This window comes from Fulmarus glacialis, unplaced genomic scaffold (genome assembly GCF_000690835.1).
Source record: "Fulmarus glacialis isolate BGI_N327 unplaced genomic scaffold, ASM69083v1 scaffold8648, whole genome shotgun sequence".
Classification (NCBI taxonomy): Eukaryota; Metazoa; Chordata; class Aves; order Procellariiformes; family Procellariidae; genus Fulmarus; species Fulmarus glacialis.
Window position 1 is genome coordinate 19,036 of NW_009227559.1, and position 22,215 is coordinate 41,250.

The 22,215-nt window shown below is 34.4% G+C and overlaps 1 protein-coding gene across 1 annotated transcript in view; it reads left to right on the forward strand.

Moving 5' to 3' along the window:
* The window catches only part of MLLT10 (myeloid/lymphoid or mixed-lineage leukemia (trithorax homolog, Drosophila); translocated to, 10), a gene marked incomplete at its 5' end in the record, with an annotated part of 107,716 nt that overhangs the window by 17,733 nt on the left and 67,768 nt on the right, over positions 1-22,215 (forward strand). The window contains 4 exons of the mRNA XM_009583179.1: positions 1,532-1,635; positions 4,137-4,230; positions 6,278-6,373; positions 19,342-19,437. Of these exons, the coding sequence (XP_009581474.1) occupies positions 1,532-1,635; positions 4,137-4,230; positions 6,278-6,373; positions 19,342-19,437 (390 nt within the window). The remainder of the gene's footprint in view (positions 1-1,531; positions 1,636-4,136; positions 4,231-6,277; positions 6,374-19,341; positions 19,438-22,215) is intronic.

A 22,215-nucleotide genomic window follows, 5' to 3' on the forward strand; every position in this document is an offset into this window, starting at 1 on the left:
TGTCTCATGTTAAATGTTGTTCTAAATACCTCTGTTAAACGCTGTTCTGATCTCAGAATTTCACTCATTTTCATGTCTTTCCAAGTAATAACTGGTTTTGCGTTATATCCTTTTTATTTATATCAGTGGTATCTTGGTCCATTTTTCTTAAACTGTATTTTCTACTACCCGTGTTTGATGTTCTTTTTATTTATTATTCTATTCATTCTCTGCTTCACTGAAGGGAGGTTGTGATACAACTGCAATAAGTCGGTTACAGTTTCAATGTAGACAATTTGTGGGGGGGAAGTTTCTCTCTTCTCATCTAAGATCTTGTAATGGGATTTCTACAGAGGTAGCAGTGTGTTGTTGATGTTTGTTAGCTCAGTAAGGTTCTTGCTCATTTAAAAACAGACACTTGACTGCCCCAATGCTGGAGGATACTTTCATTAAAAACCTATTCTTAAATTGTTAAATTTTACACATAAATGTGATATGATAGAATCTCTCTAAGCGGCATTTCAGTAATTAGGACAGTAAAAAATGGAGAGAGACTTAGTTTTGCCTGATGTTTCTCCCTGAAATGCTGGTGAGAGATTGTAGTGATGTCTAGTATAATAGTGAGCTTCCATATAGCATGTATCCATGTTTATTGGCCACATATTTAAAAAAAACAGTATTGAATAGTGAGAAAGATTTTGGATTCTTTTTGTCTTAATTCTTTTTCTTCCATTTTACTGAGAATGTTTTTGAAAATATTACAAATTGCCCTAGTATCCCAGTAAAACAAATAAATTGACAGAAATGCTATGAAAAGATTTTCAGGTACTAGACAGTTTGTTTTCATTTTAGCTTGTTTTTGAGCTTGAAATGGGTTTGATATACTAATTTAAGCTTTGTTTACAGAAGGTTCTTGCTTGATTAGTTTCTAAGATGTTTATGGGGCTGTCCAAGTCATGCTGAAATTAAAGCAAAGTTCTGTTAAACACCATATTTAATTAAAGGTAACTGAGCATCATATGAATATTGAAGCATGCTATGAGACTTCTGAAAATTCTTTATACCAAATATACAAATAAAATTTTAAGTTTGCAGTTTTTCTGTATGTAATTTTGTAGACATATGCATGTGTACCATATGGTATCTTGTACCATTAGGCACTCAGTCTAATTTGATGTTTCTGAATGCCACCAGTACAGGTAATGTTAAATGAATGTGAAAATGATTGCGACCTAAAAGGACATAAACACAAACATGAAAGCAAGGAGAATTATGAAGCTAGTGCTATTAACCTTTGGCTGTTTGAGTGGCTAGTTGAATAGCAATATGTAATTTAAGTAAATTAGCTTTAGCGTTGGTGAAGTGTTACACAGATCCCAAGTGTCTACCAGGTGATCTCCTTTTGCAAACAAACATAATTTAGACTTTTACAAAGAAGTTCTTATATAAGCTTAGCTGCAGAATCCAGTAGTTCTCACACTAGAATCTCCTGTGAGTAGCACAGCATTTATTTGTATGCTTCTTGTTATGTTAAGTATTTTCTCTTTGATAGACATGCTATATTTGTGATGAGCAAGGCAGAGAAAGTAAAGCAGCCACTGGTGCTTGTATGACATGTAATAAACATGGATGTCGACAAGCTTTTCACGTAACGTGGTAAGTATATTTTATTATTTAACATCTCTGATGTTCCAGAAAGAATCAATGCACACGATGTAATGAATAAACTCTTCATTTAGTATATTTCTGAGTAAAGAAATATAGTAAAGTGGTTTGTGTAGAAATATCCAACTTTATTATAATAGTTTACTAACAATATGGCAGTGGCAGCATAGACATTGCTGTGAGCTGCAAAAGCTGTCTGATAATACTCCCTTGGGTTGTATTAAATGCTGTGTGCTCCTATGAATAAGGTTTAGTGGGTTTTTTTGTCTTACGTTATTTTTCTTAGATGATATTTTATAGGATATGGGAATGTGAAGACATTGTTTTTTTACCCGTGAACTGATTTGATGTTTACTTTCGGTAAATCAGTGGGAAAAATTACTGAGCTGTGCATAAAAATGCACTAGACTCGCCCCTTCCGGTACAGATTTCCAAACATTTGGGGGTAACTCACCTTACTGGTTTTATCTAAATGGTATACATCTATCCTGAGCTATTCATTTAGGTTTCACATACAGCTGTTGCAGAAAAACAGCTGTGTCTACCATCTGATTCATTCCACTTCAAGACATTTAGGTTTGCTTCCATTTAGGAGATGCTTGTCTCACTTTATGGACTTCTAAAAGAGGCTGGATAATTAGATTAAACCACATGTTGACAGGTAAAAAGAGGCAAAAGGAGTTCCGCCCCAAAATTTACAGGCATTATTTGTTTTTTCAGATTCAGCTGAAGCTATTTTGCAATAGATAGATAGCAGATTACACAGACTGTCTAGCTACATAATCTGTGGATTTACCTGTCTGTTTTATGAGTATGCTTCTTCATGACCAGCTCAGTCAGGGAAATGGTATTTGCACACCTACTTAAATTACTTAAATGTATTTTCTTCAGTGTAATCAAGTGATACTTTGAATGTCCTGTGCAGATCTTAAAGGATATAATTGTGTAGTTTAGGCACTGATTTCTTGGCAACTCTTCTTTTTTTTCTTTTAATTACTTGACTGACTGGTTGGTTTTACTCTTTCATAAGCATCTAATTTTTCATTGGATGTGATCAATGTCAAGTTTCTTTTTATGGTGAAAATGGATTGTGTTCCTCAAAGCGTGCATACCATGTAAAGAGGTTACTTGGATGTATACATTTTTTCACATCTGCAAGTGTTTGGATGAAAAGGTCTCTTTTCTTTCAAACTCTTGGATGCATACAAGAGTCCTTTTAATCTTTTTTTTTTTTTTTTTCTTCCAAAAGCCTGTTTTCAGTGAATGCCATAAAGAACATGAGAATTAGTTTCAAAATTAAAATATTTATCTTGCCAATTTTTAGGATTTTTTGATTCTAAAAAAACCAGGTATGTACTATAAAATGATACCTAGCCAGAGAGTACTGTGACTGAGGATATGGAAAGGCTTCTCTAATATTTAAAAAATGGAAGAAAGATGTGAAAGCTACAGAAGGCAGAGATCCAGGGCGAGGTGTATCAGTTTTGGGTTAACAAAACTAATGTCTAAGGAAGAATGAGCTTGAGTCCATCTGTTCTTCTATGGCAAGCTTAGAACAATAAATCTTCGCTTAAAGAGATCCTGTTAAATGTATTCTTTAGTTGGCATCTGCTGTAGGTGTGCATGTATTTAGGAAGCAGTATTTCTGGATTGCCCAAGAACATAATGTATAAATGAGGGGAAAGTGATTTTAAAAAGCAATGAAAATAAGCTGCCTTATATATTGTTTTTCCATTTAAATACTCCCGTGCATCATTTTGACTGTAAAATTGCATTATTATGCTAATGAAAACGATATGGAAAAGTAAACAATATTTGGTTTTTCAGTGTCTAAGTTGGTTTTGATAAAGAAAATAAATCAACAATATACAAATGGTGAAAAGCAAATTTGATTTGAAAAAATGTGGTAGAATAAGGTCATAATTATCCCAGGCAAGGAAACTTGTAAGTCTCGTTCTTTTTAAAAGAAATTAACCTGCCACAGTCTTTTAAACCAATAAATATGGTTTGATTTATTATGTCATTGAAGCTTTATTTAAAAAATAAAAAAAAAAGGTAATTTTCCTGGCAAAGTAGAGAAGGATGTATGCAACTTTAGAAAAATTTCTTCTTTGGATCTACAGTATTGTTTTGTTAAAAACTGTTCTTTCTGTAGATAATTTTTGGCTTGAATTTGAGCTAAGAATCATTGTAAGTTGCTTGGTTTATTTATTTGTGGCAGTAGCTGCATAATAAATGTAGATTTTCAAGCTATAAGCTTGTGTGAGTGGCTTAAAGACTATGAAAAAGGGATCAGGCCAAAATAGAAACCATACATGTTTTTCACAGGGATACAAAGGTGGGTTATATGCTTGCATGCCATTAGAAGCCACTTGTGTGGAAATCTGTTCTATTAAATGCAGATATAAGGATCCGTATGTTATCAGCTGTGATATTGTGGTACCAGTTGATGTAAAATTGCTTTTCTTGAATGTTGTTTGGTTTATTTTTAGTGCACAGTTTGCAGGACTTCTTTGTGAAGAAGAAGGCAATGGTGCAGATAACGTCCAATACTGTGGCTACTGTAAATACCATTTTAGTAAACTGGTATGTATTTGTTAAATTCTATAAATAAATGTCACTGAGTTATTTTTCCACTCTGAACTGCTATTCACACTAGAAATGATATTTTCATGTAGCTCAGAAAGTAGATTGTATTTCATTAAAACAATGTTTTAATCACAGTTACAGAAGTACTAACTGAAAATGTTTATATAAGTGGTTACTTTCTAGATCTGTGGGTTTTTCCCCTCTGCCAGAAATAGCATGCACATTTAGTGTTTTTCATTAAGTTCCTAAGTTCCTGTAATGTTTTCTTTTGCTATTTGATTAGTTGGCTTCTTGGAATTTAGTCCATTTTGGAATAATCTAGAAAATATTACTTGTTATCCTGTATATTAGAGAATAAAGAAGCCCTCCATTTCTTTCTGCTTCTGTTACTATTTTGTGTGTGGGTTTTTTTTTTTTTTTTTTTTTTTTTAAAATGTGTTTTCCCTTTTGTTCTATCTCTCACTGTGTAGCCAGTGGATATTCCCTGCCTATAAGTTCTCTGAAACACAACCTCAAGGAAGTGACTGGAGGTTTGATTTTTAAAAAACAAACAAGCAAACAAAAAACTTTGAAATTTCTCAGTTATCTCAGTAGGTTTTGGATCAGACCTCTGGAGTCTTTCCTATTGCTTTTTATCAGTTTGACAGTTCCAGATATCTGTTTCTGTGTACATGTGTGAGTGTGTGGACTTGAAGGACTTACTGATGTCTAAAAAATGTTATTTATGAATATTGAATTATGAAAATTAAAATATATAGATTTAAGTTCAGATACTGCTGTAAGTATAGCTAAACTTGCTGATTACTTGTTTTCACTGCTAAAAAAGGTGAATACTTGGGTGACTTTTGAATAGGTTGCAATGAGGTAAAAACACAGGGCCAATGAACCATTTTAGCTTTCTAGAAGATAAGCTTGGGGAGGTTAGTTCCGTGCTCTTGTGAATATTGATGAGTTTGCTTCGTAATGCATATAAGACAGGGCTTTCTAGGCCCTTACTAAGCTAAGATTTTTTTTTTTAATTATTATCTTGAGCTAACTATACAAAAAGAACAAAAATGGTCTGTTACTTAGCAGTGAAGGCAAGCTCTTACACTATTATGCATTTGATTTGAATGTTCCAGTGCTGCTATGATTGAGAACATGTATGTTTATTTAAAAAGCAAGTTTAATGATAAAGACATAACTCCATATTTGGCATGTAATTAGTTAGCTTTCCATTACAAAACTATAGTGGTAAGAACAGTAAAGACTGGCAGGATCATTTAAGTGTTTTTAGTGTTTCTTTAGGATTATTGTGACTGTTGATGCCTGGTAAATACAGGTGTTTAGTGTTTACTACTGAAGATGGTGGGTGGCATATATCTACTATACCACTGAAAACTTTGGTTGGCAAAGCACTGACGTGAAATGTCTTTGTAATGCTGCCTCAGCTATGATAATATAACAAATGTTTTGAACACTGGCCTAGTATAAAGTGTTTGCAGTCCTAGACTGGGCTCTCAAACATTACAGAAATACAGGCAATTGTATCTGCCGCTTGTAAATGCGTACATGACCATAGCATTCTGTATCCTATTTTTTGAACCATTTTAAAGAAAATATTGCGGACAGGTCACTTGTATAATAAATCATGAAGCCATAAAGCAGCCACCTCACAATGCGTTCAAGCATGTGGCAGTGCTAGCACTGTGGCTTCATGTGATACTCATTTGAGCATCTTTTATGTTTTATATTATGAAAACTTGAAAATTGTGTAGCATCTTTTAACCTTTAAAAAGTGGCATATCTCATTTCTCTGTGGAAAGCATATCTTGCAAATTTGTGGGAGGTGTAAAAGTAGATATAAGGCGAGGCTTTTTTCCTGGTATACATTGGGTAGTCTTGTTAATTTTATTAGTGTTAGTAATTTGTCACGTTTTTTCAGTAACTGAAGTTTTTTTTTTTCTTCAAGTAGTAAGCATCTTTATCAGTTGAAATGCTTTATACTTTTTATTTATTCAAATGGTTCCTTTTCTCTATCCATAAATATATTTTCTCTTTTTAGAAAAAGAGCAAACGGGGATCTAATAGGTCATATGATCAAAGTTTAAGTGATTCTTCCTCTCACTCTCAGGATAAACATCATGAGAAGGAGAAAAAAGTAAGTGGATTTGTCGTTGCTAATTATGTGGCACATCTGCTTAATAGTAGCAATTTCTGATAAATTTAATTTTTGCTGAAAAGCGTGAAGGCAATCTTGTTCCTGAAGCACTGAATAATAAATAACACAGGTGATAAACTACAGGTTCTAGGGTCCAATGAGGAAACATCTTCAGGTGCATTTGTACATGCACCTTCCTATTCCTGTTTATCATTAGTTTTGGGATACAGACTGAAACACATCCATTGGGAAGGCTGTTTCCACGCAGCTTCCTGTGCTTTAGTTTTCCATTAGAGATTTTTTTGTGTAGCCTTTGTGACTAGGTAGGAAAGAAAAATGGGCGGACATTTTAGCAAGTGTGCTGACAAACAGGTGCATCTAATTTTTTATGTTTCAATCTGTTATATCTTTTTCTCCTCATCAAAGAACTGACATCTCTTGTTGACACATTTTACTGGTACTGGTAGTCAAGCCCACTGTGATGGCAAAATACCTTGTCATTCACTGGGGAATCTTCTGTGAGGGTACAAAGAACATAACTGACTGCTAATTTCTATCATTGGTGTACTCTTTTAACAATTTAACTTTACATATTTTTAGAAAAGAATTTTAAATTAATAATGATTATTACTTTATGTTTTTATTACTGCTAGATTAATAGTTGTCTGTGGGAAATTTGTCATCTAAATTCAACACAGGGTGATAACACAGTGGCACAATAACGCCAATTTGCTTTGGCTCTTTTTTAGCCCTCTAAGAATATGTGCAAAGCTGCTCACCTGCACGCATCCTATACAACTAACGACTTTTCTGCGGGTGTGGGTAGACTTAGTTTTGCATTATTCAAAATCATTACATAAAAATTGAAATCAATGTATTGACCAAATGTGTATTTATGAAGGAGGTATATTTATAGTGACAGGAAATTGAATAACAAGTGTCAGTCTTCAGACCCTTAGTCTCCTTAATATTTGATTTGGTTTTTAAGCTCACTTCCACTTTGGATGGATGTTCATCTCCATTGTTCTCGGGTAGTATTCTAAAAAGTGTCTTTAGATCTGGTTAATGGTGTAGGTGAATAGTTCTATCTTCATCTGGTAATGCAGAAGAGTGTGTGCATTGCGATGTGATTGTACCTCTAAATTTATGACTAAAATAACACAAGTGTGGGTTTTTGGCAGATCTTCTTTTCTTAGTAACACATTGGTGGAAAAAAAAAATCTTGAATTACAGACTACAGAATTACCTGCAAGGTAAAACTTTACCAATATTTGCCGTATTTTTTTCTTAGTTTGCTTAGTTTTTCACTGCTATCGTATTTCGGGTCATGTCTTGTCAAAATACATGCATGGATTTTTACTCACGTTGACAAAATTTTGAAGTTGAATTTGAAGAAACTTTGAGGTGTGAGCGTGAGGCTCAATTTCAGTTTCGTATGTCTGAGCAGTGCAAAAAACCTGTTGTTGTTTTGTGGTTTGTGTGTTGGTTTTTTTTTTTTTTTAAAGTGAGTTTGACTGGAGATACTATGCTTCTTCAGGTTGTAATATCTGTAAAATCTTCAGGGAATACTCAGAGGGACTTTCTAACAGAGTGTGTTCAGCCAGTGTCTCAGCTATTTTTCTGCTAACTGCTCAGCTTGTCCTGCTCTGGAAGTGTTTTGATGTGGATCTTCTCGAAATAGTTAATGTTGTGGCTTGCCTTTGCAAGTCCTGGCCTTTTTCTGTGACTTGAAGTTTGCTGTAAATAGGATATTAAAGTTTCTTCTACCTTTCATGAACTGAAACATGGTAATCCAGAAGATCTCATGATCTGTAATACCAAGTGAAGTAATGCAGTTTGAAGCACTAACCTGTTATTTGACATTCACAGGTTCTCATGGCACATTATAGCATGTTCCCTTATCAAGTTATATTTGCTTTATATGTTGTATAATAACAAAACACTATTCTAGTCAAAACCTCCAAGTGGTGAAAAAAGTTGCAGTTTCCTAAAGCTGTTAATCACCTAACATTTTGTGGCTACAGTTTTTTTGTTTGGCATTTTTAATCTTACATGTTCTATAGTTAAAAAATGACCTGTGCTTTGCAAAATACTAATCTTCAGCCAATTAACCATATGTGGTATGGAGGCTTATTCTCTTGGTAAATTTCATTACCTTCTGCATGTGATGTCTTATTTGATATAGTATATCAAATATACAGTGTATCTTGAAAGAGTAGGGTCATTTTTTAGGGTGACATTCCTTATTTTCCCCTTCTGTAAATCTGTTTGGAATCTGGATTTTTGTCATATTATAGTAAATATGTATATTTTTCTTCCCAGATACAGTGGTGTTTCCCCCTCCCAGTAAGGGCACTCTAGTTTCTACTTTATCTTTCATCTTTGTTCTTTGGAAATTTGGATAATCTGATCTTTAGGCATCCTTAAAGCTTTCCCTTTTGCCAAGCAGAAACTGTATGGGTTGAGGATTGGAATAATTTTTATTGTCAGACCTCAAAAGCTGTCCATTTGGATATAAAATACTATTTTGCAATAAGAAGTTGTTGGTCTGAAAATGTTGATATAGGTAGCTGTAATTTTTGTAAATAGACACTGAGTTGAAAGCATGTGTTTTCCTTTGTAATATGCATTTAGTCTCTTCTGGGCACTGTGCTTACAAAATCAATAGCAAATATATAAGGGTGTAATAATTAAAAAAACAAATAAACAAACCTTTGGTATGATTTAATTTTAATGAGGAATTTGAACTACAGAATAAATAGCTTAATTATATTCTGATTACTGCTGCACTAAGTATTGTTAGTTTCTATGGTAGGGATGTTATTTAGAAATTACGAAAGATGAGGCTGTGTCCCTCTTAAGTAGGATTGGTGGTATGTTGCTTGACATCCTGTTATAATATCCCTTCTTTCAGGGCCCAGGTGTTCACCTCAAGCTTTTTGGCGAAAAACTTAGGCCACCATGAGGCTGTAGAAAAATACCTTGCTTTGCTAATGTTCTTGGCAGCATTATCTTTGGAAGGGACCAAAGAAGGAACCAAACATGTCTGGGATTGGCCTCTTGTGTAAAGGAAGTGTTTCTTGCCACTTATGTGAAAATTAGGCAAGCTTACTAGCATTATATGTTTGACTTCTAAAAAATGTGAATTTACTACATAGTAAGTAACTACTATGTAGCAGCTGAATTACACAAATTCCTTTTCTACTAGAAGTGCTTTGGTCTGGGCTGAGCAGGAAGGGGAAATTTAAAACTCTTTGCTGTGATGGCTCATATAATGCAAAATAAACAAAAATGGGCTTGTGACTGAAGACTGCAAATGTGTAAGAAGTGGTGACTGAAGAGGCAAAAAGAACAAAATAGTGACGAGGAGCCCCAGGGCACTATTGGAAGTTGGAGGATGGCAGTCTGAGGAGAACCTAAAATGCAGGAGTCAGGACAAGTGTTCTAAACACTGAGCTACTGGCTAAAGGTAATTCATTATGGGCATCTTCTTGCTGCTTGTCCTGTTCTTAAAGAAATGTTACACCTTCTCTGATTTTGAGGGGAGGAACTTGAACATTTAAGAAGCGTTTGAGGCAGTGTGTGACATTCGGCGTGTTCCATCGTAGCTGTGCGTTTGGTTGTTAGGCCCATGGGAAGGGAAAATTTAAAACATACCTCTACTCATTGAAAGTTTCCATAGGCTAGCTGTATGTTGGTTTGTGAACTGCATTCTGAACTGCCCAAACTTTCCCAATAGGTTGTGAAGGAGCCTACATTCATGTCAGAGCTATGAATTTCATTTGGGAGAAAGGCACTTCATGCTTTTTAATGTATTTTAATGCTCTGTGTGGGCTGTTACAAATCAAGTCCTAAACACTCAGATCAAGCGTTCATTATGTATTCCTCACTGTCTGAATAACTGACTGTGAAAAGATAAAATTGACCTGCTATGCATCACGTAAGATTCTGTGGCAAAAATAGGAACAGATTGCTGTTCTTTGGGTTATTATTCAGCTGCATAAGCAATGGTTTCCTTTTTCTCTCTTAAAAAAAAAAAAAAAAAAAATTGATTTAGTCCTGAAGAGTCAATTTATAGTACTGTATAAAGCAGAGTGTTGCAAAGGCAATTCTAATTATGTCATTCCTTTGTTAATTGGCTTGTTTCATAAAATTCATTATGTTATTTGAACATTGGGTTTTTGTGTAACTTTTTAGGGAAAAAAGCTCCAGACTCATCTCAGTAATGCAATATCCCACTGCATTTTTATTAACTTTTTGAAGTTTTTCTTAATCAGTTTAATAGATTTGACAGTTTAATACTTTCAACTGTTCTTGATGTACAAAACAAAATTGTAAGAGTGCTAAAGATAACTACAAGAAAAGTGTTTTGCAACCACTTCGAAATTACTTCAATTTTAATTTTTGAAGTAATATTATTCAAATGAAAATTGTGTGGTATGGATGCTAATGGTGATGCTTATCCATATTAACTTCTTCCAAATTCTGTTCAGTTGGAGGGAAAGAAGAATGCCTCTAGCTCAGTTTATAGATGGTCTTTAATATCTATCTATGAGCTGCATAACCTGATTCCTGTTTCCTAAGACTGAGTTTTTGTGTGGGTTCCGTGGTGTTCAAAAAGGGGTGACTTCATGCTGCAGTCTTTTACTGTTGGTGCCGATGAATAGTATTTCTGTTTCTGGGTACCTGTTCTTTACTGACTTTGTAGGAGTGTAATTTTTTCTTTTTTAACATCTCTTCATGTCGAATTGTGTTGAAAGTCTAGTTATTTGGGAGGACTGACAGAGTGTGACTGTGTAAACAAAATTTCATTAGAAAGCTACTCTATCTGAGTATGTTCAGTAATATATATCTTTAAAGCCTGCAGGATTAAGAGCAAAGGTGGCATCTTCTTGTTTGATTTGTTGCCTGCTAAAGTTCTGTGTTAACTTGCACTGTATTCTGTGTTGGCCTGATAGTCAGCTGCATGTAATCTACTGGAACAGGCACCAGTTGGTGTTGATGAAACAGCAAAATGATCTCTTATGGAGGTCAGGAAGAAGTATATAAGCAGATAAGCTCGTTTTATTTATATTTTCTTTTATTTTAGTAAGAGGAAAAGTAGGAACTTCTGTTTCAATTATCATGCTTATCATGGAATTACTGATTTGACTACCTCATGTTTTTCTAACCTTACAGTAACACATCATATATATTACGGGAGGAAAAAAAAAGCTTTTAGTGTACCTTATCACAACAAACACCTCATAATAGTATTAAGCTTGGCACCTGAGATTAGTAAATTACTGTAAAATCAAAATGACAAACACACCACCTCAGGTATACCTGAAAACTGCTCTGTAAGATGTAGAATTTTGTAAGGCTGCGTTAGCTGCAGCTGTTCCTTTTCCCTCAAAGTACACATTTTAGTCTTATGCTTTTCACCGTGAAAGAAAACAAACTCAAAACCTGACCCCGGCAGAACCTGTGCATGGAATAATAGTTATTAGTAGCAGTGATAATTGTCTCTGTAGACTGTAAAATTGAAATTCCATGGGTGGCAAAATCCTCAAACATTTATCTGAAGAAATTCTGTTATTTATTTGTTTCTTTCATGGAGCTGCTACTTCACCGTGGTTTTTATAGGTGTCTCTAGAGCAGTATTGGAAGAATCAGGATTTTGAGTAGATCTCTACCGTAGTAAGTTCTTACTGTGCTCATCATCAAGAGTTGTGGTTTTTTTTTTTTAAAGAAAAATCACATTGTTAGTCTGGATGTCTTCCTTAGTCTGCAGGGATCAACCAAAAGACTTTGTTTCATTGAAAAATTGCTATGATATACCTGAGGTATTACTAGGTGTTACTCTTATTTATTTATGCTATTATTACATATTACTTACTTCAGTTTCATCAATATCTTCACAAAATTTTAAAAGACTTTTTGTCTGATTATGATTTTGATATTTTGATAATTCAGTGTATTGTAGCATCACTTAGTTAACTCCTCAATGTCTGTACTCTGCCGCATTATAAGATAGAGGAGAGTAACTTTTGAATAATTGGGGTAAAAAGTAAGCTGAACTTTGAAGAACTGTGAACATTTCTTGCTTGTTTTTTGTCTTAATTTGAAAACTAAATGACACCTGAACATTAAAAATATGTCATTGAGGTTACTGCTTGATTTTTATTTCTGTTTGAGCAATGTATCTTCCTACACTTCAATTCTGTAGCTATAACTGTGAGAGATGTAGAAGCGAAAGGTGCTTTGAGATACTTCTTTTTATTTGCTTTGGATCCTAGATTAAGACAAGATTATTAGTACTTTATATTGACTTTGTAACAGTTTCTAGAAGGTAATCTTGATACTTTTTTCTAAAGTTGTATGTATATGCTGTTCACCAGGTACAATGTTTTGTGTGCTGGTAGACCATACGCAGTTAAAGGTGATCTGCAATGTTAAGCTGGCTGAACGAGGAAAATTAAATGTATTCCTTTTGCTTGCCATTCTGTTCGCCTATTTCTTGACACATATTTGATGAGTATCTTTAAGTTACGTTACAGACAGTGGAGCATTTCACAGTATGTAACATAATACATATTTTAAAGTTTGAAATACTTGCAATTTTTGTAGGAATAAATGAAGGCGAGCATGGACAATAAATAGTGGCCTTGATTTAGTTAGTCTTGCACCATTTTTGAAGCTATAAAGTGCTACTCAAGTGTTTAGCACTAAGTATCCATCACTAACCATTAATATTAAACTGTGTAAATAACAGAAAAAGTGTATTTTAATGTTAACTATCAGAAGAAGAGTAGCTTATTCTGAATAAGAGTTGTGAGTTAGTCTTGCACCTAAGAGAAGCTTTGGCCTGCATTTTTATCATAGATTTTTGAGTCTTTTTACCATTGACAGTTAAAATTCTGACCGTTAACCCTGTATTGAAGTGAGGTTTTTGAATCTTTTAAGTAATTGTATCAAGGATTGGTGTTTAAGTACAAGTTTCGTGCTTAGAGATGAATATGTATGTATTTGAATAATGCTGGCAGTAGTGTTCCACCTCTCCCTATAAACTAGCCTGTGCCTATATCCTTTTACTACTGTGACTGCAGCAACGCTGCTACTGCATTTAATTTTCCTGCTGTGGTTTATACTGTATAAAATGATAGATAGATGAATCCCTGAGCTAGGGCTGTTCTTGTCAAAATAAGATAAATTAGGATATGAATTTGAAACTTGTGGACTGTGGGCATCTCTCATTCTGGAATTGTTCTGGTTATATTACTGATAGCTACTAGTCACAAATAAGAGGCCAAGCAGGTCTTGTATTGGGGATTAGTAAGAACTATGCACAGCTTTCTATTAAAGATGTTAGTTGTGATGGTGACGGCTCTGTATTTACAAGCTTCAGTGACGGAAAGATAGTGCAGAAAATCCATAAATGACAAAAGCACTAATCTGAGTACTCTGTGCTAATAGAACATTCTGATACCTTGGAATTATTTGAGGGAGTCAAAAACAGCGGCTGAAAAATTAGTTATTTAGACATTCAGATGATTTTGCTTACAAGAATCACTAAGGAAAATAGATTTGAAAATGTTAAGGTTTGAAAACTTGGGACAACCAAAGGTAGTGGGGGGGGTTTATGATTTTTGTAATAGAGAAGGGGATAAAAGTGGAATACTTCAAGGTCTGCCCAAGCAGGTTTGTCTGAAGGGCTGAGCACTAGTGCTTGCTGATAGTGTGTATGTGTGCTAATTCTTCCAAAATAGAAGTTAGTCTCCTCTTCCCTGGGCACGTGAGCTCTTGCTCCTCCGTTCTGCGTCTACCTCTTTTTGTCCCTGTTGCTGTCCATCTCTCATGCTCCTTCACTGAATTAACTTACCTCACTAAAACAGCAGAAAACTATCCACTTTGGTTTTTGTTGCTGCTGTTTTAGCAGTTTGAATTGGCACATAGAAGGTCTGACAGGCTAAGCAGTGTGGGAAAGGTGAGAGAGGGGTCAGGAAACTTTTTTTTTTTTCCCCTTTGTAACAGTGAACTGTTAAACGCTGAACTTCAGAATGTAGTTTAATGAAATGAAGTGCTGTGGAAATGTCTTTCGAGAAGGCTGTGCGTTCCTGAGACAAAAATGAACTGCAAATAAGGGTAAATACCTTTAACAAGTTAAATGATACTTCCATGTGGAAATGTTATGAATTAATAATGCTATTAGAGAAAAGCTGAACTCATCCATTCCCTCTGTACTGGAAAAGTTATCATTCACTTGCATTATTCAGTCTTTCCAGACATTGAGGTCCAAACTGTGGAAAGATAGATTTGATAACATTTATTCCATTGGTAACAGATCAGAGCTAAGATAAAATTATGCATGATCCTTATTTTGATATTTCGATGAGATGATATTTTTGTTCAGTAGTCTGATAAATGTTTCCTCTGAAAGTACGTTAAAGAAAATGAATGAGCAAGTGCTGATTTTCAGAGTGATCCAACAACAGAGTGTATATAAGCTAAAAAACCAAAGAGTTGGAACCAAACTGTATTTGTGAAATCATATTATGTAGTAATTTTGTAGACTGAATCTTTGTGGGAGAAATAGAAGCAATCAAAATGTGCTTTTTTCCCTTCTCCACCCCCCTACCCCACAAGAGGACAATGTATAGAAAGTGCTATAGAATTCCAGAAATCTTGCACCATATTTGTTTTCTTATCTTGTAGCAGGTAGCTATTGGAATTAGGAAGGTATTACATAATTTTTTAGATAAGAAACAAAAGCCAAAAATGAGATCTCTAGTGATAAATAAAGCTTTCTGATTAATCATGACATATGAACTCTAGGTATTTTGTATTGGTATTTAGCTACATCATAAATCCAGGGCTCTTCAAGTTCTAGGATGAATAATGTTACAGCTGCTTATCCAATGGCTGCATGGCAATCGTGCCTTATTTTTCTTACAGTAACAAAGGTTTCAGGAGCTACCTGAATCTGGTCTGTTGAGCTATCCTATTTGTGAACTAAGATTGAGGTTTGCTTTGTTAATTTTGAAGTTGGCCCTGTATTTTTTAACATATTCTTCCTTAGAATGTTTCTTCTGCTAAATCCTGTTTTTACAGAATGTAGCATTGCATTTATCAGCTCTGCAACTGTCTTAAAATACAGGTATTTGGAACATTTGAACTCATGCCTATGAATCTTTAAAAAAATTAAGTCTGAGTATATAAATGGGATACATGGGTTCTGTCTGCCCTCAGGGCTCCCTTAGCTTTCACTTACTAGCAATATTATTTTCAGTCCTTGTTAAGAGTAATTTCTGCCCTTTTTTCCCTTACAGTAAAGCTTGTAAAAGGTCAGACATTTGATATCATTACCTTCCCTAGAATGGTGGGTTTCTGTGTGGCTTTCTGGATGGATGTTTATCTTAGTGAGCAGCTGCTAATTTTTTTTTTTTTTTTTTGAGCTGTGGCTGGTCAGAGGAGGTCTCACAAAAGCAAAGCATGCAGTGAATTGTCTGTGAAGGGCCAACTGTTCGTTCTTTTTCTGGCAGTAGGGAAGTTGGCTAATTTGTGTGTCCTTTGAGACAGACTTGATTGAAAGCTGTCATATTTGTTCAATATTGTGGGAATTCATGTCCCTCTGTTATTCCTTTTCTGGATCCAAAAGTGGGTATTTCAGAACTCTTATTATGCTTTGTATGCATCTTTGTGGTGAGAAGAGGGTGCAACTGCAAGGAGTCACTTTGTGGGAGCTGAGTCTCTTCATCTCAGCAGGTTGTTGCTGAAATTTTTATTCTTATCAGTGTAAAACCTGAGCATTCCTTTCAAAGGTTTTCCTGCAGTGAAATTTTCTCTGCTTCTTTGATGTTATTTGTATCTGGAGTCAATTCAATTCAGAAGTAGGACTTCTGAACTTTCCTTAGGAAAAAAAAGAAAAGAAGAAGAAAAAAAAAGAGGAGAGATTATTTGTCAGAGGAAGCGTAACCTAAAAGGAGGAGGGAATATAGAGTTAAGGACAGCAGACCTCTCGTGGATGAGATCTTTGTATGCAAAAGGCCTTAGGGTGGGGTACCCCTCCAGTGGCCTTGAGTGGTAAGCTGTAACCATGGTAAACTGCCCTGGCAAACTTTGTGTTGATGTTTTGGATCTGGGAGAGGAATTTGATGTGGTTGCTAATGCTTCACTTTACAGAACCTAAAGCACATTCTTTCCAGGCTCTTAGTTGTTTATGCCGCCCTTCCTTCCCCCCTTTCTTGTGTCCCTCTTTCCGTCTTCTTGACACATCCTTTTCCATTGAGACTACTAACAAAGTGATTTCAGTACATTACAGAATGTAATGTGAAGTCCTCCTGACTATTCCTTTGATCAGAATTTTTTGTTTCTTTGCCTTTCAGACAAAATTAACACTGGAAGTAAAAGAACACTAGAAAGTCAACAGAAGAGACTGTAAAATATGTTCATTTAAACATTTCCTATTGTTTACTGATACTGCTGTGAAGTTTCATCTTAAAGCAAATTAAAATTGCCTCTTGGCTTCGAAATTATAAATAAAAAAATTTCTTGAGGGTGATTTCTTACTAAGAGGATGAAAGCTAAAGAAACTCAGGCAGGGGCTTAGATTTCCATTTCATAACTTCCCTCTTGAGGCTTGTTTGGGGTTCAGTGAAATTGTTACTTAAGTTTATCTAAACGTGTTCACTGATGATATAGTAAGCTGGGTAACTAGCACTGATGAAAGGCTTTTGGATCAACTGATTTGATGGTTAACATGGCAGTCTTGGTGTAGATGCTTCTGCTTTCTCTTGATCCCTGTTTGTTTTCTGACAGTATGGGGAGCACTTTTGGGATTGTTGTATTTAAGAAATTAGTGAAAAGACTGTGCAGTGCATTTGAATCCCGCCTCTCCATATTTTTTTTTTTCTTTCTTTCAAATGTGTATTTTCCAGGTCTAAAAAGACCAAAACAAACAGGCCCCCTCCAGAAAAAAACCAAAAGAAAACAAAACCAACCTCCCTGATTTAAAACTCCCTCAACAAGCCTATATTAGGTTTTAAACAATTGAAATCCTACCTTATGGTGTACATTATTGTAATTATGACACCTGCATACTTTGTTGCTAAAGGGAAAACTCCATATTTCTATCCAAGCCGCACACTGGGGAAAAAAAACCCCTTTCAGTGTATGAAAAAAAACAAACCTAGAAATCCCCATCAGCCTTTTAAAGAGTTCTCTTGGACTTTTCTTTGAGTTTTAAAAAGTGTACAAGAACGAAGAGGACTTTATATATTGTATTCTAGCAAGTATATTTTTGCATGAAATTTTGGTGAAGATAGCTTTGGTACTTTATGATTTTTTTTGGCTAAACTATTTCCTTCCTGGCTAAATGAGGTTATAAGTTGAGTTAAATGGGTTTGGGGCTGGTTAGAGACAAGGCAATCTCTAAGTAAGTCAAATGCTATTTATAGTTCATAAAGGTAGAGATAAATCTGGTTTGCTTTCAGCTTTGCATCTAGATTGTCAGTTAAAGGATTCTACTTTATTAGAGAACTTGAGAATGCATTCTCTTACTCTCTTGGGCTGATTCCATAAACACATTTCTGGTTTTTCTTCTGTTGACTGAAATAGAAAGCTGACACTTGGTGATACCTGAATAGAGTATGCACATATTGCATCTCGCCCTGGTGCTTGGTTAGAGTGGTTGTGCAGTCACTGTTGAACAAATTATGTTTTCTTTTGAGGGTCTGGATAATCATTTGATAGTTAAAGGACGATCACCATGGTTCATTTTCAAAATTCAAAAGAGTTACTGAGTTTTCGTATGGCTATTCAGACTTACACATTTTAGGTTGTCTTCCTCATCTTTTCAAGCTACTTAGTATTTTCAGTGACTCAATGTGACAATTCATATGTATGCATTTTTTGGTAGCTTTCTGTTTAAGTATTCATTATGAACAAATGGCCATGAGATTAAATTGTTCTGCTGGGTTTTGTGCGAGTACACAAAAATTCCACAGATGTATAGTTGAAGAAGCAAAATACTTGAGTGCCAGTAGCTTACAAGTAACCTTCTCTCACACTTATGGTTTCTCTGCATCTTCTGATGTTGACTGTCGAAATAAACCATATTATGACACTTAGGAAAAAGTGACCCTCTAGACTTGCTTGTCATTAAACTGGTAAAAATATTGAACTACTCCTGTATTCTAAGTTGAATTGTTAATTTTGTCAGACTCTGTATTTTTTTATTTGTCTGAATTATTCCAAAAAATACAATTTGGATCTGGTTCTGTAATCCTCTAAGAATTGATTTCTATCAGTGTCGAAGACTTCTATTATAGTCTAACGGTCCTGGGTTAAGATATTATGTTCTCTCTGCATAATTTCGTTCACACTGCCAATGCTTCATGTAGTGGTTAAAAAAAAAAATTTTAAATTCTCATCCTCTTTAGAAAGCACACTTGATTTGTATAGCTTTTTGTATTTTGTTCAGTTTAACATGGAAGATACTTGTTTAGTATGTAAACTGTATGCACCTTTTTGGGAATGAAATCTAAATAAAATTTCACATTCTTATGCATGGAGCCAAAGCTAAAACCTTGCATTAATTTACAGTAATATCCCAACAAAAAATACTGTGCAGGTACAGAAATGCAGGAAGACCTCTGAAGCAGAAGCCATGTCTCTGTTTTTAATCCACTTTCTTTTGTTGGTTAATTGATTATTGGGAAGGTGGATAATATTAACAACAGTGGATTCATAAATGCTGGCTATCATTGAAGAATTTCAGTTTGTGTATTTTGAAAGCAAATATAAATACTTGATTTGCTCGTATAAAATTACATTATAAAAATTTCAAAACATGAATGTTGTTTCCATTAAAATAGCACAGGACATTGTTAGTATCTCTCTTAAATTTTGTTAACACTTGATGCTACGTAAAATGGGTTATGTTAAAGATGAAGCTGAACTTAGGTTATATTGTCTTTTATAACTTCTAGAAATATAAAGAGAAAGATAAACACAAGCAAAAATATAAGAAGCAATCGGAGTCCTCACCATCCCTGGTTCCATCTCTTACTGTAACTACAGAGAAAGTAAGTTAATGTGTTTTCTTCCTCTTCCACTTCAGTTCTTGTGTTGAAATTTCATGATGTAATCATTCCATGATGTAATCATTCCAATGTATATATTGGAGCTTTAAAATGACATAGATTCTATAATTATCAAACACACTTGGTATTTTTTCCTATAATGTAAAATCCTAAAATACTTGGAAGTTTATAATATGAAGAAAGGCTTAGATTTTTGTAATTGAATAGCAGGTGATTTAATGGCCCCAATCAGGTGCCACTGATACTCCAGTAAGTTTTATTTCATTGATTTATGTTTAATAATTTGAGAAGTTTTAGAAAATCTTTCCTTTGTAATTCACTTGTTCAGCAACAGCTCAGCACACACCTGTAAGCATTTAAGCTGGTAATTAGGAAATTGCAGCTTATGCTTCATATACTTGTAATATCACATTGCCTTTTTAGCAGTCTGCTCCATTAGGTTCTGTGGTCTTTCTGTCCTGTTAATGTGCTAGCAAATATCTAACTCAAGGGACAACATAGAGGGTTAAATAATAGGGACCGTTCTCATTGTACTCTACAAGAATCACTTTTGCTATCCGCCAAAAAAATAACACTAATGATAGTATTACAAAGTGGGTAGCAGTATTCAGAAATGGATTTTCTGACTTCAGAGTTGGAAAACATTTGTCCCATTCTTGTGGGAATGTTTGATGTCCCAGTCAGGGAATCATGGTTTGAATTAATTAGCCGTCAGTATGTAGAGCACTGTTTTTTAGCCGAAACTTGTGTTAACTGTATGTAGTTTGGTTGCTGAGATGCAACATTCAACAAATGTGTCTATCTGCATGTGGTACACGAAGACCTTGTCAGGACAGGGTAAAACAATTGAAATACCAACTTTCTCTAGTCCCTGGATAACTAATGGTATCAACTTCAAGAATCATCACCAAGAAAGTTAGTTTTTTAGTATGCTTTGGATATTTCTTTGTTCTCAATAATAGGAATATTAAATTGAGGGTATGTACCTGTTAACATCCCATTATTTGTGACTCACGTTTCTGATAAACTAGTCTTGTTTCTGGTTCTACTGTATTCTTTTTGACACTATTATGCCAAGTGAGAATTACTAGTCAGTGGTTTTCTGAAACTCCCAATAACTCTTTATTTAAAAAAAAAAAAAGAAAAAAAAAAGAAAAGAAAAGAAAACTTGCTGCTTTGCTGTTTTGATTTGAGAGCAATTAGACGTTGCAATCAGTAGGTGTGACAGTTTTTATTGAAATTATCGTAGAACTCTGAATAGTACTGACTGGTCCATGTGATTTGTTATTTCATTGTATTAATTTGTCCTGAACATGTTCGTCTTGAGTCTGAGACAACTCATAAAACTCATTTTCTTCTGTGGGAACTTCCTTTAGACGATACAATTTTTGTTTGGGCTTTGTGCTATCTATGATCTTACCTTACTTGAATATATCCCTTTTGTACTACGCTTATCTAATCATCATCAAAAGTTTTAATGAAAAGTGATGTTGTTGTATATTTGTGTAAAAGTTAAAGAAAATATATTGAAATATTGGTTATTTTTGAGTCCTACCTATTAGAATTAGCTTTTAATGCTGAAGACACAGTTGGATTCTGTTTTTCTGCTAATCTGTTTTCTAATTGCTCCTCCCTAGAGTTTTCCTAATTACAAGGTTTACGACTGAATGGTGTACAGTTCAGTAAGGTGAACAATAGTAAAATCCCATTTTTAGCAGACCTTTATTTAATCCAAGTAAAAGATGAAAATGTTGCTGAGTTGTTGGCCATACTGTTGATCAAGATTGTAATATATATGTACATAGTATAGCAATAACTAAAGAGAATAAAAACTCTATAATTCTAGAACTTAAATTATAAATGAATTAAACTAAAACAGAAGTATTCATTGTGGAATTTAAATATCAACATGTCTCCTGTTAGTTTTCTTTTTTTAACCTTTTACACCCCGTGTTTCTTTCTATCTAAGCTATCTGCTTCATTTTCTACCTTCTTTTTATAGTGCTTCAGACCATCAGGAAAATTGCTGTTCCATTGTTTCTGTTTTTTGTTTGTTTGTTTTTTTTTAAATGAAGCTACTAAGCGTGATTATGTTTTTAAAAAAAAAAGTGTCTGCTGGCTATTTGGAAGTGTTTTCTGTGGCTAGCTCCTTCAGTTACCTTCCTTTAATTTTTGTTTCCTAAGTCCTTTTGACACCATTTACATGCATTTGCTTTTCTCAGTTATAAATTCATAGTGTGTTCCTCAAAAATTTGAAATTTTAATAATTAAACAAGCTTTGTTTTCTTGTGAGATAAATATTTGGTTCAGAATATTTTGTTAATGTTACTTTTGTGTATCCTTTTATATAGAGTTATCAGAATTGATTTGGACTTAATGTCTTTTTCACAGTAGTCTGTCTTTGCAGTGAATACATTATTTTATCATGCTATATAATCACTTCTGCTGCCGCATTGTTCCTGTTGGGGGTACTGGAACTTGAAATGAATTTTGGTTTTCCTTTTTAAAGAAGTGAAATCCTTTGTGATACAGTGGTAATGACCATTTATGCAGGTGATGCCTTAAAGCATGTTTTTGTCTGGATGAGTGGCTTCTTAAGATATATTCATGAAAGACAGCAGAATAAATTGTGGATTTACATTATGTGAGTTAGTATACTTGGCTTGCCTGTCTGCAAAATTTAATTCCAAGAAATTTTACTGAGGTTCAAGTCCAAATGCTGTGTTGAGTTACAAGTATGCGTTTTGTGCATCCCTGTAA